Raw genomic sequence first — 17751 nt, forward strand, 5'->3', positions numbered from 1 at the left:
AAAACATGATATCAGAGAACATCCATATATACATCCCCTCATACAGCCCAGTAAATCCTCACGCTCGCTTGATGAACGTGGTTTGACCAGCCGGGAAACCTTGCCCGGGCCCAAAGGGCAATCGAATCGCCAATCTCTAACTCACGCACTTCATGTCCATCAAGAGTAAGCCGGCCACGACCCAGAGTCTTCTCAATCTCAAGTGCCTCGGGCGAGTCTGCCTGGATATCATCTCGATAGTCCCAAACAATTATATTGTGCTGCATCTCGCTCACGTGGGCACCATTGGATTGCAATTTGTTGTGGCGCGGCAACAGCAGCGCATCTTCCTCGGTATAGTGTTTTCGGACTTGTCCACGCTCATTGTCGAGGATCTCTTGCTCAATTCCATTGGCATACATGTTCTTCGTATGCGCTCCGTGAATAACTTCGATGTCAAACCAGGTCCATGAAAATTCATACATGTTGTCACGGCATTTCCCACTGCCTTGGTCATGAGATGAGATATTGAAGACTATCTTGCGGCAAGGGTGTGCACCGCGATGAGGTAACGGGGTAGGACTCGAGTCTTGCTCCAAGCTCTAGAAAGATATCAACACGGCCGTCAGCTAACTTGGGAGCAGATAGGCATACCTTCCGATCGTAGCAGAGGGGAACAGTCTTCAGCAAAACTTGATCACAATCTTTTTGAATGATCCGATGTTCTTCCAGTTTCTGCTCTATTGAAGGCCAATATTCCGCAGCATCAATGATCATATCAATGAGTTCTTCGGGCAGACCGCGTGGGACCTTCCGTTGCAACAAATTCCGAACTTTGAGTACATCCGCTATGCTGGGATTGAAAACTTGAGGTCCTGGGTCCGAGATACACGTATCCACCCCATCAGAATCTGTGCCGTTCGTGTCTGCAGAGGGTTGGCCATGGGACCGGCGGCAGTTTCCTGGGCGAACTCCGAAAGGTAACATGGTAGTAATGAGAAATCTAGGTGCTGACTTGAATAGAAAGACGTCGATACGTATGAAATTTCTTTTCGCTCTGTATTACCTAGCCTCGGGAGCTAGCTTCGGCTTTGTTTTTGTCGACTCGTATGTGCACCTCACCCCGCATGCCACATGGATAAATAAGGCTGGAACTAAAGTACTTCACTTTGGGCGGTTCAAGCTATTGATTTCGTTGAACGGGATTCAAAGTAAAGTGATGTTCAACGTGAGTAATATGGATCCGATGGTGGAAAGGAAACAGTTGATGGTCGACAACTTGTACGGAGTTACCCGTGAACGTTGATTGTTGACAATGACGTCAGTGTCCCCAGTTATAACTAGCTGACTTTGCATAGATTAACTATCTCCAGGGCTGGAATTACTACGTAGATGCTCAAATTATGCATATCTGGTCTCGAATTTTGTATTCTTCCTACAATATATTCAAATGCCCTTCCTAACGCCCATGAGAGATACAATAAGGCTTCTTTTATTTTCAGCCCCTTCTGCCACCCGCAGCTTTGTATGCGGCAGCCCGCTTGCTGCTTCTGCTTTCTCGCTTGGCCTTCGATCCACGGCTTTTCTGCTTCATTTTGATGGATGATGATCCCTCAGTAGCGCGGTGACCCTCGAACACGAAAGAGTTGCCGGCAATGGTACTGTTAGCATCGGCCTTCACCTTGGCCGCACCCGCTCGGCCCAATAGCCTGTTGGCACGTCCTTGCATCGTTTTCTGGGCCTCATCTACACGAGACTTCTTGGTCTCGGGGCCGGAGGGTTCGCGCTTCTTAGCGATTTTACGGGCTCGAGTGACACGCAGCTTGCGGGGGAGCATAGGCGGGAAGTTCTTTCCATTGAGCGGAAGCGATTCCTCAACACCATTGCCATCGTAGAATTGGACATAGGCAAATCCTTTGCCAACACGAGTGGTGCTGTCACGGATCACGCGCACGAACTCAACGTTCTTCTTGATGGCCTTCTTGTCCTTGCCTCCAGTGTGGGCGTTGAAAATTCGCCAGAGACCCTCCTCAATATCGGCGGGAGCGCGAACCTTCTTCTTCTTGCCGGTCTTCTCGTCCTCTTCGGGAGTCTCACTGTCAATGAAAGACAGGTTGCCGACAAAGACACAGCGCTTGTGGTCAATTTCTGAGGGGTGAGCAAGGCTATCAACTCGCAAATGACGGTCTAAGACCATGGTGCCGTTCAAGGCGGCGGGAGCCTTGCGTGCGGCGTGGAGAGTGGTGTAGACAGCGTATGCGTTGGTGCTGGGTGTGGTCTCATCGAGGATCTCGCGCTTCGCAAAGGAAGCACGCTTGGGAATGCCACCGCCACTGGCGAATGCAACAGAGCGGAAGCGGATCGATTCGATCTTGTGCGGGCCGGTGGATTCAGGAAGCGTCGAACAGAAAGAGGCCAGGTGCCTGAGAAGTGTTTTCTTGGCAGTCTTAGATCTGATAGCCTCGGTGGAGACGTTGCCCAGGAAGACAGTGCGGTTGGACTTCTCAACTTCATCGGTTTTGGCGGAACCAGTCAAGCTCTCGTGCACAGGTGCAGGAGCGGCCTCCTCGTCGCCGGTGTCTTCTGATACCGATGCTTTGTCTGAGTCCTCGCCTTCCTCGCCTTCCTCGTCTTCGCTACCTTCTTGTTCGGTCTGCTTTTGACGCTTTGCTTGCTCGGACTTCCTCTTTTCCTCATCCTTCTCCTCCTCCTTTGCAATGCGACGCATATATGTCTCCTCGACATCCTCCCCGGCACTGCCACGCTTGCGCTTCCGGTTCTGTGTATCGGTAGGTTGTTCTTCCTCCTCTGCAGCATCAGAATCGCTTTCTTCGCCAGCATCTTCCATTAATTCATCGCCTGATGCAGATGATTCATCTTCTTCGGCAACATCATCTTCGTCATTTTTTGCCTGTTGTGTGGGCTTGACGTACTTGATCACGGGTGCTTGCACAGGACCAGCCTATATATGGTCAGTTCAAAGTCTGTTAATTGCGCCTCAAGACAGACATACACTCTGCGCAAAAAGCGAGGACAGTGTTGGGTCCAGAGATGCACCACCGAAGGGAAGAGTGGCAGCGGACGTGCTGGTCTTCTCCTCCGTCTTGGACGAAGACTTTGACTTTTTGCCCATTTTGATGTTCTTGGTCTGTATTATAGTCTAAAATCGAGTGGCCAGGAGGTGGGTTTGTTGCGATTGACACTTGCGCCGATGATAGCTCCGACTTTTTTTTTCCCTTTAGTTTCTGCTTATCGGGTCTTGGCATGGAAAGATAATTATCACGTGACCAGGAATACACTCAAGAGTAGATGTTCCTACAGTATGCGGTATATCAGACGTTGTATATGCTAGATATGCATTAATATTAAATATGCATGCTTTCTGTATTACTTATTCTTCTTGTCTGCAAGTACTTCACTCTGTCTATGTATTCCAGGCTGGGAGGTTCTTATTTGGGACCGGGCGGTAAGCTGTGGATGTATGATGCACTTATAAACCATCTAACCTAGTGAGACTGATGAACAGATTCTTTGTTCTTCATTCCTTCCTTCTGGCATAAAAATGCAGTATCAACATATTATTCTACAGGATGGCCTGTCTCTTTCCAACTACGTCAGATACTATATCACGTGACTTGCTTTTTTTTCTTCGGGCGGTGAGCTTTACCCTCGCCGGAACGCAACGCGGCAGAATCGGCGGTCACTCGCTTCTGTTGCTGCACCCCATCTAGCGATCTGCTGCTTTTGTCTGTTGAAACCCCCTCTTTCCGCTGTGATTTTCCATCCCTGATCATTGGTTTGATCTTGATCACCGTCCCTAGCCACTTCTTCATGACGCCAACTCCTCTGCGACTCGGTACCCTCGTCTTGTCCGCTTCCTAGCCATCCTCCCCTCGTCCTCCAGAGTCGGTCTGCGTAGGATTCGTCGGACCGAAAGCTTTTACCGGTTACAATAGTGGTGATACGCGTGGACCTGGAATTCCGTCATAAATCGCGTCTCAGGAACGCGGTGGTTTTGGGAATCGTGCTCGGTCGCGAGCAGCTGTGCTCATTACCGGCGTCGCTCCCGGCGCATTGTTGAAACGGTACGTCGCTTGAGGTTCTACATCAACCACAGACCTCATCTGGTCATTTTCGTGGGGAGGGAGCGTCTCTATATCTTCTGGAACTACTGTGATCGGTACACTTGCTTTGCGCGGCCTCTAGTCCCTGTGCTGAGCGACTGTTACCGAATCTGGGGGCGTTCGATGATCAATCTCCGCACCACCGCCTTCTGGGGGCGCTGACCTATCTCGCACCCACCAACCACTTTTTGCCCACCAACTCCGTTTTTAACTGGTTTTGCCGAGTTGATATGGCAATTGAGCTAATTCTATCTGTGGTTTCTCCAGATTCTCGCTCGAAACACCATCTGGTGGATCGGTGACCTTCCTTCCTCTCACGCCCGCGGCTAATCTCAACCTCGCTGCAAGCAAGCAACCACCTTATACTCTCCCCTTCAAACCTTCTTGTCTTCATTCACATCGTGTTGCGCCAGCTCTCTTAGCTGCATAAATCTCCATGGAGGTAGCCGAGAGCAGGGAACAGGCCTCCGTTGGTCCCACAACGGGGGCAGAGTCTACATTCCCTAATGGCGAGCGGAACCCTTTTCTGGATGACCCGCTCATGGACGATGATGGACGCTCAAGTAGCTTGAGTGAGATCGACGATGTCTCGGACAACGAGCCGTCCGACTTCGAGGATCCAATCAAATCAGACAAGCCAATGGAGAATGATTCGGAGGCCGAAACCGAGCGCATCGAAGATTCTCCACACAATATCCGGAAACATGACATTGTGTTGAGCGCCGCTAGTGCCGGACCAAGCCCTAGCAAGCTTCATCAATCTACAACACTCGATGATGTTGACGATGAAGCACTTGTGGCAGACGATTCTCCTAGCAAACCGCGACGGTCTTCAAAAAACAATGGCTTGACCGAGGATATCCCAGACCTAGGCGACCTAGGTGATTCGGAGCTGCCAGATAATCTCAAAAAACGAAAACACGAAACTGTCGCCGAATTAGGCGACGAAGAGCCCACGAAGAAACGCCGGAGCTCAATCAAGAGTGACTTGAGTGACCCGATAGACGATGATACCCCCCTATCGCCTGAGCCGCTCGGTAATCCCATGGATATCAATGAAAATGGCATACTGGTTGACGAAGTTCCTGAGTCGGATCTCCCAGCCCCGCCTTCCAAAGGCAAAAAGGGCAAAAAGGGTAAGCGGAAAGGAAGAAGGGCCCAAGACGGCGATGAGGAAGCAGAAGCCGGGGTCGAGGCCACAATAGAGTATGTTGCTGATGAGATTCGTGGAGAAGACGAGGAGCCTACGGAACGAGTAGATGAGCCCGATGACGCAGAGGCGATTCTTCGAGCCGAAGAGTGTAAGTTTATCCCTTTATGGACCTTTTGGGTGCAACATATACTGATGCCTAGTTCAGCGGTGAAAAAGATGTCTGCTATGGATTCCCTTGTGACACTGGAGAAAGAATTTGCAACGTTACGTGACAAGTAAGGAATTTCCCCCATCTCTCACATGCTTCGACGCTAATAATCATAGGATTTATGACGAACGGATATCCAAACTCAACCGCGAGTTGGAGATGCTTACCGGTCCGAACCCGACGCATCCTGAGTACTTGCGGCAGATCGAATGTGTGCAACGTTACCGAGACGCCAAGATCAAATACGAACAAAACTTGTTCCGACACCGCATGAAGTCACTCATGCACAAGGGTCTGGCCGAGCGAACACAGGCTCATAGCACATACTACCAGCGGATTCGGGATGCGCGCGAGCGGCATTCAAGTGCAGTCAGCAAACAATTCTATGCCATTCAGCATGATCGCTTCAAGACAGACGAGCTAAGCCCGCACCATATCATCCCATTCCCCACCCGCCGCTCGCAGCAAATCGCACATCAGACCGCATACAACCAGGAGGTTTCAATTATGGCCGGTGTGGCCAAGTATGTTGGCTTCCCGGCTGCCCCGTCCTTGATGGGTGCACGGCCGACCGAACTTGATGACGATCTTGAAAAGATGGGGGTAAGTCATATTCACATTCACTATTTGGTCAGTTGCTGAGAGCAGGTCATAGATTCATATCGAGTCTCGCGCTTCGGCACCACGGCACTCATCCGCAATACCGTCACGGACCACCATGTCTACCATGTCTTCCAATGCTTTCCGTTCGGCCGCAGAAGAAGCATTTCTAGAACAAACACCCTGGGCAAACCCACAACATCCCATCCATCAGCAACAACAGCAACAGCACTCGCAGCCACCTCGACTACAAGGCCGCACATTTGAGCATCCGCAACAATCATCATATGCAACGCCAGCCGCTCAAAAGCGGGTAGTAGACATCAATGCGCCTAATGGATCTGCATCCACCATTCCCGAGAACGCCTCTGCTGCCAACTCATCAGCCAACAACACCCCTTACGGCATGGAGCAAGATCCAAGCCGTCAAACGCAAGGGCCCTTCCGCAACCCAGATTATGACACCGATCATCGCAAATCTGGGTTCCGGTCATTAAGTTCATCTCCCTTGGATGTGCGTAAATCACAGCCGCATATCAACCATGTCCTCGAACACCGTTCTCCCATAACCGACGCACCATCCCACAATCACATATTCTCTCCGCCTTCTGCACGCCAAGGCTTGTTTCAACCTTCAGCCGCTCCCCAACGGGAGACCTCGCCATCCCTCCCGTCTAAACCTGTTGATGTACATTACCGCGCCCATCAATCCGGAATATCCACAGGTCCTGGTTCAAACCATATGCCTAATCGATAATCGATTACCTTTGGCGATTCTTATTGAAATGACCCGTCAGCACCCTTCTTAATACCCCGAGAGTCTCCTACCCTCCTCTTTCATGCATCTTGTGCACTTTTCTTCTCCTGTGATAAATCCTGTGTTTTTCTACTCTCCAGCTCTTGCTCCAGCAGCAAATGTATCTTGACTGTCATTTTCACGCGTGTTGCATGAATGGAATACCAATTTGGGGTCTTGTCCTTGAGTTTCAACAGCGTTAACATGTGGGGTACTCCTGTTGTTATTACTTCTCACTTTGGATTCGAAGACTTTATTTGAATGGAACGGAATCTGGTTAAAGCTGTTATTATTTTATCATCCGATGGGGTGTATAAGGTCTGAATTTGTTTTTTTATGCGTGCGGTAGAGAGATATCTTTTGCATTGGAGTTTCTTTTTATTTTCTTCGTTCCTCTAGTGTCATCTGCTCTGTCTAATGATGTACATACGACGTTCTTATTTTATATCATAAACTTCCTTGTAGTCTATGTTGCGACCGAACTGATCTATATATAGCGGGGCTGAACGTTGGAACCATGGCGGCGCCACTATCTATCCTAAGTGGAGCTGATCTGATGCTAAGATTCACTTCACTGATTCGCTTGACCCTCAAAGCTCTCATGGATGCATTCAAGGTTAGAGCCGAGAGAGAGTAAAAATTATTCCATCATGGTAGACTGGTTTTCGCGTAGCTAAAAGATCTATCATAAAAAGTATACATCCTTCTGGGTCCTATGGGTTTTAAACTCTCAACGATGAAGCAGGCAGTTGATAACGTAGCTAATAAGATGTGACAGGAGTGACTTATTTTAGTCAGGTTTTCACATACAACATGCAGGTAGCTACTGTTCTGCTAATTTCGGGGTAGCGGTGGGAAGAACCGGGCAGGAGCGGTTCCCAGTTAGGAAGGTGCACCTAATATTTCAGGCAAGGAGTGGTCTGATCCGGGTGGTCTGACCGAAGGGAAGTGGTGTGATCTATGGGGCGGGTGGAGGTATGAACACCCTCTCTCTCTCTCTATATATTTCCAGAAGCCTAGGTTTGCATATTGTTGAGGGATTCCCAGAAATTGAAAATCGACACCTCATCCATCAACGCATCAATGGCATCTTCGCCGATTGTTATTCCTGCTATAGGATCCTCGGTCGGTACTTCTTGCGGTGGAGAAGATTCGGATGCCAACTGAGGGAGCGCTGTTTGAGGAGTATAGTTGGGGAAAATGTAACGGATGGCTTCGAGAAAAATACCTCGGAAGACCGAAGAGCAGGGGTGAGTGTGTTGCATCTGTTCCAAGACTATCATGCAGACCTCAATTTTGTTGAGACCCAGACGTCGGGAAACGGGATCCGGAGATTTGCAGTTGAGGAGGTGGACGTGCATTGCTGGGACCAACAGCGGTGCCCTGGAGTGATTGTCAGATAAGATATCATTTGCAGAAGAGTTGCACACTCACGTCATAGAGCCTGAGAATCCCAACAGCTTCTCCTGTGCCAGACTATCAAGGATGGCATTGGTCTGTAGCGCAGCCATGTTGATCTGATTGCGGACGTGGGTTTGCCATGTGTCTTGGCGAGATACGGGCAACCCTTCTGGGTCTTTTGTTATGAAAGGACGGTAAAAGGTGATTATGAATGCTCTTTTGACCGTCAGAAGCAGTTAAGGATGGATATGGCGTCAGCACTCACTGGTAATGGAGCTGCAAGTGATACAAGGAAAAGGTTGCAAGTGGACTTTGTCTTGTCTCCTGATCTTCGGGAATTCGAAAGCGCAAAATCTTTTGCTCAAGGGCTTCAACCTGTTGGAAAGACGAACTGGCCCCAAAGGGTTGGTAGCATAAGGTGAGAGTCTCCCCTAGAAGCTGAGTGAGTTGAATCATTGTCACCCAATAGTCTGCTAGCTGCGGTAGGTCCTTCGGGATATATATTGCTGATATGGATTCGGGTAAGCCGACAAGATCACCCAACATATCATCCGCAGATGGCGGTACAGTGTTACAGTCATTCATGTTGATCCTCAATGGACGACCCATTGTGAGACTTAGCCAACGGTCTCGAAAGAAGCAGATCCACCAAAGACGGCGCCAAAGACGCTGTTGTTGCCCAGTGATAGGGGAATTGGCGCAGACCGAGGCAGAGAAACGATGCAGACCCATTGTTTGGCAAAGGCTGATGGCAATACCAAGCCAAAACCACGGTTGGGTGTAGGTATCAGCCTCGGAGTGGTAAAATCCCATGAGAAGTGCTGATTGAAGGAGAACTGTGTTGTCTGTTTCACCCCCATTATGATGCAGGCACTAAGAGCAGGCCATTAGCAAGCATAACTCGGAAATAGAAAGAATGCTAGCTTGCTAGCTTGCGCTTACCTTTGCACGAGCGTACATAGATTCCTTCATCTCTTTCCTAGACGAAAAGCCCTCTGATTTCCAAGTATCGGCCGGAAGATGCTATATCCCGCATTAGCTTGACTGCAGTTCTACTCGGAGGAGGTAGGCTTTACATTCGCTGCAGCATAGAAAATGCTCCATAGTAATATCAGATTGTATGGTTGACCATCTCCACTGGGATAAAGGTGTGGAAGTGTCGTAGCGTCGATCACCGGCATAATGGGATGCACATGATGAAAGTATGCCCGGAGAAGTTGATCGCAGATCTCTTTTCGGGGCATATTGAAGCATCCTTTGTACTGCAGGTATGCTTTATCCTCGGAAGATAGCGAAACGGATGTTTTGGAAGTGAGCAGGATATGCCTTGGTGCAGGTTGCTGTGAAGGTGAGCATGCATCGAAGATAGCGCCAAACCCAGGCACATCACCTTCAGTTCCAGGTTAGTTTTGGGTGAAAACACTCGCGCGGTGACTACATACCTGTGTAGAATGGCGCTTGGCCAGGTTTGTAGTTGTTTTTCCGGAGGACTTTGGTTGCAATTTCAACGCCAGTCTGTTCTTCATCATGACTCCGAGAATAATCCGGGGGATTAGAGACACTCCTTATCCCAACCAGCTCAGGGCGGTCTTTATGCGCAGGCGGTGCAGTTGGGAATGCATCAAGTGGGAGTGCAGACTGTGATATCAATCCATTAGAACCTGCGCTAGGTGGACTGTTAATGACAGACGCGGTTCGACGCGTGTGCCTTTCGCGTATGCTATATCTGTCAGCGATAAGCTTCTACCAAATCGAAAGAAAACCTCACGTTTGGGTCTTCGTCGGCGGAACACTACATTCTCTGCCATCTTGCGTACAACCTATACACGGAATACCGGTAACTGTCACGCTACAGCGGACTTTGCGCTGACGGCAATTCTGACAAGCAGCGGCCGATCTATAGCGGCGTGTAGACATGGCGAAGCCAAGTATTGATCTATCGGTCTGCCGAGAAGGTCGGGTCGCCGAATTGTTGTCAATTAAAAATGATCCGAGGTAGCCGAGATCCGTTTCTTCCCGGGAGTTCCGAGGTAAGTTTTTCCCAAGAATTATGAATGACCCTGAGAGAGGGAAAGGGGGCTGTATTTACTACGAAAAAGACGGAAGAACAGAGAAGAAAGGAAGAGGAGATCGAATTTGAAAGGTTAGAGATATATCTTCAGAGACTTGTTAGTTATATAGGATGTCTGAGGAATCGTGACCTAGGCAAATTTTTCAAAATAATCTTTAATGAGGGAAAGAAAACCTGTTGCATTCGCTAGCTAAGAGAGAGAGAAGTCCAGGTGGGGAAGTCAGGTCCTATCTACTCTGTACCTGAAGCAAACAACGGTCTCAACAATCTTCAAACAACATATATTCAAGTTAAACGCAAAAAGTATCTATATACCCTCTATATACCCTCTATAAACTTCTATAGTACATCAGATCAGATTTACACAAGGGCAATTCCAGTAAAGGCCCGGTCATCATTGGAGTAAATCTTCTCCTTGTTGTTGCCATCCATATCGGTCCGGTAGATAGATCCGCCCAGGTCAGTAAGATAGATCTGAGAATTGGCGGGATCTAAGATCAAACCGATTGCCTCGTTCAGATTTCTGGTGATGACATCATATCCCAGAGCGGAGCTAGCTGGCAGAAGGAGACCTTGTTCACTCAACTGAGCTTTGTTCAGTGAGTTGCCGATCGGGAGTTCACCACGATCGGTCCAGTAAAGTGTGTGAGTGGCTTCGTGCACCTCGAGATCAATCGGCTCGGGGAGATCAGCCAGAACAACCTGGACATCACTTCGAGCATCTGGTGACTCGCCCTCAGGGGTTGTGATATTGGCGCAGAAGATCCGGCCTTTGCCAGCCTTCGAGGGTCCTTTCTGGGTCCAATAGAATTTACCATAATTTGGCACCACAGCAATTCCGACGCACCAGTCGGAGATGCGGTGCTGTGGATTCGCTTCACCGCCGGTGTTATCAATCAAAACCTCGAGATTGGAGCCGTCGTAGGCACAACGGTAGACGCGGCAGCCTTCACGGTCACAGAAATAGACAGTTTTCGCCTCGGAATGGAGGACTATTTGTTTCGGTGTATTGATAGTTCCTGGGGCAATGAGTGTTTTGATGTCGGTTCCATCCACGTTGGCGGAGTAAACGCCTCCGTCGAACTTCCCTGGAGCGCCCATGCAAGTCCAGAACATGCGGCCAGAGATCGGGTCTATGATGAGCCCATCAGGCAAGGATTGGTCCTTGAGAACCACGTTCTTTAGCGTGCCGTCTGCGGCAAAGCGAACGATCTCTCCTGATGTCACGCCGGGTTTGATGGCTGACAGTCCAATGTCCAACACTAAAAGGTCGGGAGTCTTGGGAGTAGAAGTCGACTCGCTAGCAGGATAGAGGCCACCCTTCGAGCACTTTGTTCCCAGTTTGCCCTGGTCCAGGTAATTGGCCTTCAAAAAGTCGACCGTCTTCTCGGGGGAGAGCCCACGTTCCTGCACATAATGACTCTCAATGAAGGCGACGGTGTCTAGGCCAACATCTAGGCAATTTATGTTAGCGAACAACTTCCCACAAAACTAGGGAGACGAGTGAAGGACTTACTGTCCATTGTCCGGCAGGGAAGACTCTTTCCCTTGATGAACAGTTCATTCCACATCGAATCAATTTCCTCAGGAACCGAAACACCCTCAGCCAAGATAGTCATGACCTCCCGCTTCACAGCAGCCCACAGCCGATTGAAGATGAACCCAGTGGACTCCTTTCGCGCAACATATGGACTTGTGGCGGCTTCCTTGGAGCGCTCGACCATGAAAGGGAAGATCTCTGGGGCAGTGTGTCCATCGGTCATGAGCTCCACGATCATACACGACGGCGGCATATAATAATGCATGTTCAGAACACGCTTCTTGGTGGCATCCGAGATCTGACTGATTATCTCAGAAGATTTGTATGATGATGAGTTGGAAGCCAGGATGCAGTCCTCCGGGGCGAGGGCTTCCAATTCAGCGAAAGTGGAGATCTTAAGTTCGAGCTTCTCGGGAACAGCTTCAATCACAAGCCAGGCGTTTTCAACGGCTTTCTTCATGTCTTCGAAGGCTTCAAAGGATCCGGGGATTTGCTTTGTTTTGGCGGCGTAGGATTGGACATTTTCCTGAATGTATGCAATTCCGTCTGCTCGCTGCTGCGAGCTAGGGTCTCGAATTCGAACATCGTAGCCGGCTGAAGCCCAGATACAACCTAATAGCCGAAGTTTGTCAACACTTCTATCCATTGAATAACACGTGGGATGGGATACAGACCAATTCGGCGGCCGAGTACGCCGGCACCCAGAATGGTGACTGGGCGGTTGCGGTAGTTGCTCGGAGGTACCCAGTGTGATGCCATGCTGCGACGCAAAGTGTTCATCAAGTGTAAAGTGTAAAATGTAAAATGTCAAGTGCCAAGTATACAGGGTAAAGTGTAAAGTGTAAAGTAGCCTAGTTGGTATCTTCAATCCCAGTGGCGGATGGGTTCCTTATATGCCCTATCGTTGCCGCCATTGTCACTTTGCCATCTTGTACCACCCTCGGAATACCAGTATCCACTATCCCGACCGAAAGGAAGATCAAGGGGACATCGGCCCCGCCAGCAGGCCGAGGATCGGTATCCTAATTTGATCCTCGGAAACTCCCGGGCCGTGGAAATATGATGAACAAGGAAATTCTTCATCAAAAGAGGATTTGTGCAGGTGGATCTACATAATCCCAAGGCGTCATTAAGGCAATGCTTAGTGTGTGTGGACCAAGTCGATCTCTTTCTTGGGATCCACTATCTTATGGAGGACGATCCCGAGGTAGTTTACCTCGGAACCCATATAGAATCCCCTGGGGGCTAATGCCAATTAGAAATTTTTGATAGGATAGAAAAGAATAAATGGCGCGTATGGTTCCTCTAAGACTACAATATAAAGCATTTGCCTCTAGTTCATTGTCGCGCTGAAAGCACAACCGTCATTGATATTGCATCCTTCCATACAAAATGGCATCTTTGAAACAATTCGAGGCGAGCGAAGTAGCAGCTCACAACACAAAAAACGATCTTTTTGTCATCATTCATGGAAAAGGTAATCTTTCCCTCCTTGAGCTACCTTGTTCAATCTTCTAACACACCCAGTGTACGACATCACAGACTATGTGCGAGACCATCCCGGTGGTGCGGATTTGTTGGTAGATGTCGCCGGTACAGATGCAACAGTTGCGTTTGAGGATGTCGGTCACTCAGAGGATGCATCTGAGATCCTGGACACATACTTGGTCGGCAACATCAAGGATGCGCACGAATTTGTCCAACCCAAAAAGGTCGTTCGTGTAATCAAGCCAATCTCTTCCGTTGCGGAGACACCTAAGAAGTCATCAATCACCCTCAAAACAGCGAGCACAATTACTGCCACATTTGCTGCAACTGCACTGGTTTACGTCTGTTCGAAGAATCACCGAACCCTGGCCGACTTCTGCACTAAGCACTCCCCGGCGTCCCTACGGATCTCCGAGGTGCGTGTTCCATTCGGAAACATTCTGCGTGGTGGATTCTTCAGTGGAGTCACTGCTGCCACTCTGGCTTGCGCGACTATTGGCGGTGTTATTGGAAACCAACTCTCAAAGTTCACCAAAGTCGACTCTGGTTTCACCAAGTACCCTCCCCACATGAAAGCATCGACAATCAAGAAGCAAGACCCGCATCTTGTGAAGGGTTTCCTAGAGCCCAAAGTCTACAAAAAACTCCCGCTCGTCCAAAAAGATCAACTTTCGCCCAATGTGTACCGCTTCGTATTTCAATTAGCCAATCCACGGGATGTGATTGGACTCCCAATCGGCCAGCATGTTGCTATCAAAGCCATGGTCAACGGAGCTGCTGTCTCAAGATCTTATACTCCGACATCCAATAACCTGGATTTTGGAAAACTGGAGCTAGTCATCAAATGCTACCCAGATGGCATTCTCACAGGCCAATACCTTGAGTCCCTAGAAGTCGGCGACAAAGTGGAATTCCGGGGCCCGAAAGGCGGGATGAAATATCACAATGGTCTCTGCAAGAAAATTGGTATGATTGCCGGTGGAACCGGAATCACCCCGATGTACCAACTTATCCGGGCGATTTGTGAAGATGATCGTGATACGACTGAAATCAGTCTGATCTACGCCAACCGGACTGAAGAGGATATTCTTCTTCGTCGCGAATTGGAAGCCTTTGCGCGAGGATATCCCAAGAACTTCAAGCTCTGGTACATGCTTGACCATCCCGATGAGAATTGGAAATACGGAAAGGGATACGTTACCGCAGAAGTCATGGCTGCTAGATTGCCTGGTCCAGCATCTGATACTAAGATCATGCTTTGTGGACCACCAGGTATGGTGAATGCTTCAAAGAAGAGTTTGGTGGCTGCGGGCTTCACAGCTCCTAGTGCTGTCGGAAAGATGACCGATCAGATCTTCTGCTTCTAGCCCTGGAGAGTGTTTTGATTACATAATCTCTCTTTTTGTTTCATGTTTATAGATGTTGTATATTAGAGTTAGAGGAACTTAGAGCTGTTTGTGAATTTCATATGTTTCTATTTTGATATATTTTTGAAAATGCTTCATCTTAACTTATGTATATAAGTCGATTGCGTGTAGATTACTACTTGTAGCCTTATTCGATTATCCCACAGGCCATAGCTGCCAAGTTCTTCTTTCATCGATATATTTGTTTCATACACCATGTCCCTTGTCATACATAGGAAATTCCTTTGTACAGTTTATGATTTTTACTTATATTGCGGAGTGTGACATGTCTACTCCGTAATATTATCCATTATCCTTTAAATTATAAGGAAAATCTCTAAACAATTACATGTAGAAAGCACTCTTGAGAAAAAGCATCAAAGCAAGACATCGGAGTGTTAGGACATGTAACATCCATCCCTTCCAAGTATAGCCAGGTGTCACATACGTGGCCACTTGCTCTTGTATTTCTTCGTTCTAGACTTTTCGAGAGGTCTGTACTTAGAGTGGAGTCGGAAGAGAGAATAATATCATTTCGGGATCACATCCCCATATCGAAATGTTCCGTGGGATCCTGTGCCTTCTGTAGCTGGTTTGGATTCCGAAAGCTACTGAATAGGGATATATTCTGCTTAGATCCACAGTTGACAGCTACCTAGTTACCTATGTTGTCCATACGTTCCGAAGATGAGTAATGTCTGGTTTACAGACGGAGTGTTGAAAATAGATAAACTATATTGAGCTAAATGTATTTTGCAGATCACCGAGGAACCAGGCCGTTCCGAGGTACACGGGAGACATCCGAGATAGAAAAGAGCCAATCGGAAAAGCCCATTTAGACCCACAACCCGAGGAAATAAATTCCCGATCTATGAAACGGCCGGGATCTGTCGTGATGACCATTGTGCAGTTGATATATAAGTTTAGGGTCCTGAATTGAACTGGCTAGACAAAAAGCACTCAATCACAATGTCTGCAAAGCAATTCTATCTCCTTGGAGAGCCAGTCTCCTCCGCCAAGAACATCGATGTCGACCCGAAAAGTGATTTGGGTGAACTCAAGGATTTGATTGCAGCTCACTTCGCAATCGTTGAGCCAAATGGTAAGTTTGAAGGACTTATTCTGATTTCATGTGGTAATTACTGACGCGTGATAGGCATCGGTTTCGAAGCTCAAGACTCCCAGCTGAGCGAAGTCTCGGAGATCACTTCAGCCACCACTCCCGTCGCCATCACCATCGATGGACAAGCGGTCCGTGATCCTCCTGGCCCGAAGGGCCTCCCCTATGTCGGAAATTTCTTCGAAGTCTACCCAGACCATCTTGGAAACCACCAGCGTCTCTTCGAACAATACGGACCGGTCATCAAGACAGTCAATCTGGGCCGCACGACTTATCAAACCAATGACCCCGCTATCTCCGCGATTGTTTTTGCCGAATCTGATTTTTTCACAAAGAAGATTAATGAGGCCCATCCACTCTATCCTCTAAAGCAGCCTAGCGCTGGTGTTTTCCTTGGAGATACGGATACTCCCGAGTGGAGAGTCGCCCACAAGTTTTTACCGCCAGCTCTCGGCCCGAAGGCCGTTCGTCACTATGCACCAACAATGCAGAAGACAGTGGAGGATGCCTTCAATGTTTTCGATAAATTTGATGAGCAGGGTGAAGCCTGGAATGTGTATCAGTATATGCTGAAGCTCGGAGCTCAAGCAGTGGGCAAGCTCACGCTTGGCTTGGATTTCCACCACTTTGACTCTCCGGACGCGAATTTGCATGAGATGGTGCATTTGATTGCTGAACTTCTTTCTCTCAATAAGAAAGTCGCATCCAAGGGAGATTGGTATGGTAAACTGCCATTCGGTGATCCACAGCGGCTCCGAACGATCAAAGACAGAATTGCAAAGATGGTGGAGGAATCCATTCAGAAAGCTGCACGTGGTGGTGTTGAAGACCTACCGCTTCAAGATGCAGCGCTGACAGCGTCTAACATGGTCGGTAAGTGGCTATCATATATCACCAAATCCCCTGCTTATATCCATGGATGCTAATAAACGCTTCAGACTATGCCATCCGTGCAACCGACAATAAAGGTGAGAAGCTGCCCCAGGAAAGCTTGATTTGGGCTCTCGTCGTCGCAACCGCAGCCGGCTTCACGACGACCAGTTCACTTCTTTCCTGGCTCATTTACGGCCTTGTCACGTACCCAGGAATGCAAGACAGGCTACTCCAAGAACTCGTTGACAATGGCATCGACGAAAACACCGAGATCACAGCAGACGTTACAGAACGTCTCGATTTCCTCGATAAGTACATCAAGGAGACCCAGCGTCGCCACAACCCGAGTTTCCAACCGGGACGAACCGCTAAGGTCGACCTAGTGCTTCCGGGAGGGTACAAGCTCGCCAAGGACTCGGTTATTCTCCCGGCGCTGCACCACATCCACAACAACCCCGACCTGTGGGATAATCCTTACCAGTTCAACCCTGATCGCTGGGACACCGAGGCGGTCAAGAACAGACATAAGGCTGCGTATATTCCATTCGCCACCGGCCCGCGTATGTGCATTGGGTTCAACTTTGCCTTGCAGGAAGTTAAGGTTTTCCTCCCCAAGCTCATCTTCCGGTACAAATTCACTCGGGAGGGCAATGACCCCATCGAGTATGACCCCATGTTCCAGTTGATTCGCCCCAATAACCTCTATGTTCGTGCGGAGAAGAGGGTGAAATGGCCTCCTAAGACGGAGACATTGGCAACAGCGGATGTTTGAGAGCATCCTAGCATAGATAGATGATAGATGTTTAAGTAACAGGCTTAGGCAACAGCAATTGGTTTGAGAATAGAATGTATATGAGAATAGAGAATGTATATATTATCTCGTTTATAACGAAGAACTTCCCGTCTAGCAAAGCAAAGGTTTTTCTTGAGATGTATAAAAGCGATTTTATCCGAAATTCTATTTGACTGGAAAATAGTATACTCGTGGCAGA

At 48.6% G+C, this 17751-nt stretch overlaps 7 protein-coding genes across 7 annotated transcripts; 3 read left to right on the forward strand and 4 right to left on the reverse strand.

Moving 5' to 3' along the window:
* Positions 1-38: 38 nt before the first annotated feature.
* Positions 39-966, reverse strand: LCP9604111_658 (uncharacterized protein; the record flags this gene model as incomplete). Its single annotated transcript, XM_039070305.1, has 2 exons — positions 39-581; positions 634-966. The coding sequence occupies 2 exons, from the start codon at positions 964-966 to the stop codon at positions 39-41; spliced, it is 876 nt and encodes a 291-aa protein (XP_038933206.1).
* Positions 967-1477: 511 nt separating this feature from the next.
* On the reverse strand, positions 1478-3112 carry nop12 (rRNA-processing protein NOP12; the record flags this gene model as incomplete). The annotated part of the gene is made up of 2 exons (XM_039070317.1): positions 1478-2941; positions 2993-3112. 2 exons carry the CDS (start codon positions 3110-3112, stop codon positions 1478-1480), a joined length of 1584 nt encoding a protein of 527 aa, XP_038933208.1.
* A 1427-nt stretch (positions 3113-4539) lies between these two features.
* Positions 4540-6821, forward strand: LCP9604111_661 (uncharacterized protein; the record flags this gene model as incomplete). The annotated part of the gene is made up of 4 exons (XM_039070328.1): positions 4540-5404; positions 5462-5531; positions 5581-6067; positions 6120-6821. The coding sequence occupies 4 exons, from the start codon at positions 4540-4542 to the stop codon at positions 6819-6821; spliced, it is 2124 nt and encodes a 707-aa protein (XP_038933209.1).
* A 1055-nt stretch (positions 6822-7876) lies between these two features.
* Positions 7877-10178, reverse strand: LCP9604111_662 (Zn(II)2Cys6 transcription factor; the record flags this gene model as incomplete). Its single annotated transcript, XM_039070339.1, has 7 exons — positions 7877-8243; positions 8295-8477; positions 8527-9134; positions 9204-9284; positions 9338-9651; positions 9704-9981; positions 10030-10178. The coding sequence occupies 7 exons, from the start codon at positions 10176-10178 to the stop codon at positions 7877-7879; spliced, it is 1980 nt and encodes a 659-aa protein (XP_038933210.1).
* Positions 10179-10692: 514 nt separating this feature from the next.
* Positions 10693-12652, reverse strand: LCP9604111_663 (uncharacterized protein; the record flags this gene model as incomplete). Its single annotated transcript, XM_039070350.1, has 3 exons — positions 10693-11786; positions 11849-12484; positions 12547-12652. 3 exons carry the CDS (start codon positions 12650-12652, stop codon positions 10693-10695), a joined length of 1836 nt encoding a protein of 611 aa, XP_038933211.1.
* Positions 12653-13264: 612 nt separating this feature from the next.
* LCP9604111_664 (uncharacterized protein) lies at positions 13265-14727 on the forward strand (the record flags this gene model as incomplete). Its single annotated transcript, XM_039070361.1, has 2 exons — positions 13265-13349; positions 13400-14727. The coding sequence occupies 2 exons, from the start codon at positions 13265-13267 to the stop codon at positions 14725-14727; spliced, it is 1413 nt and encodes a 470-aa protein (XP_038933212.1).
* Positions 14728-15735: 1008 nt separating this feature from the next.
* Positions 15736-17531, forward strand: LCP9604111_665 (cytochrome P450; the record flags this gene model as incomplete). The annotated part of the gene is made up of 3 exons (XM_039070372.1): positions 15736-15868; positions 15923-16759; positions 16825-17531. 3 exons carry the CDS (start codon positions 15736-15738, stop codon positions 17529-17531), a joined length of 1677 nt encoding a protein of 558 aa, XP_038933213.1.
* Positions 17532-17751: the final 220 nt, after the last annotated feature.

This window comes from Penicillium roqueforti (assembly GCF_015533775.1).
Source record: "Penicillium roqueforti strain LCP96 04111 chromosome Unknown scaffold_01, whole genome shotgun sequence".
Classification (NCBI taxonomy): domain Eukaryota; kingdom Fungi; phylum Ascomycota; class Eurotiomycetes; order Eurotiales; family Aspergillaceae; genus Penicillium; species Penicillium roqueforti.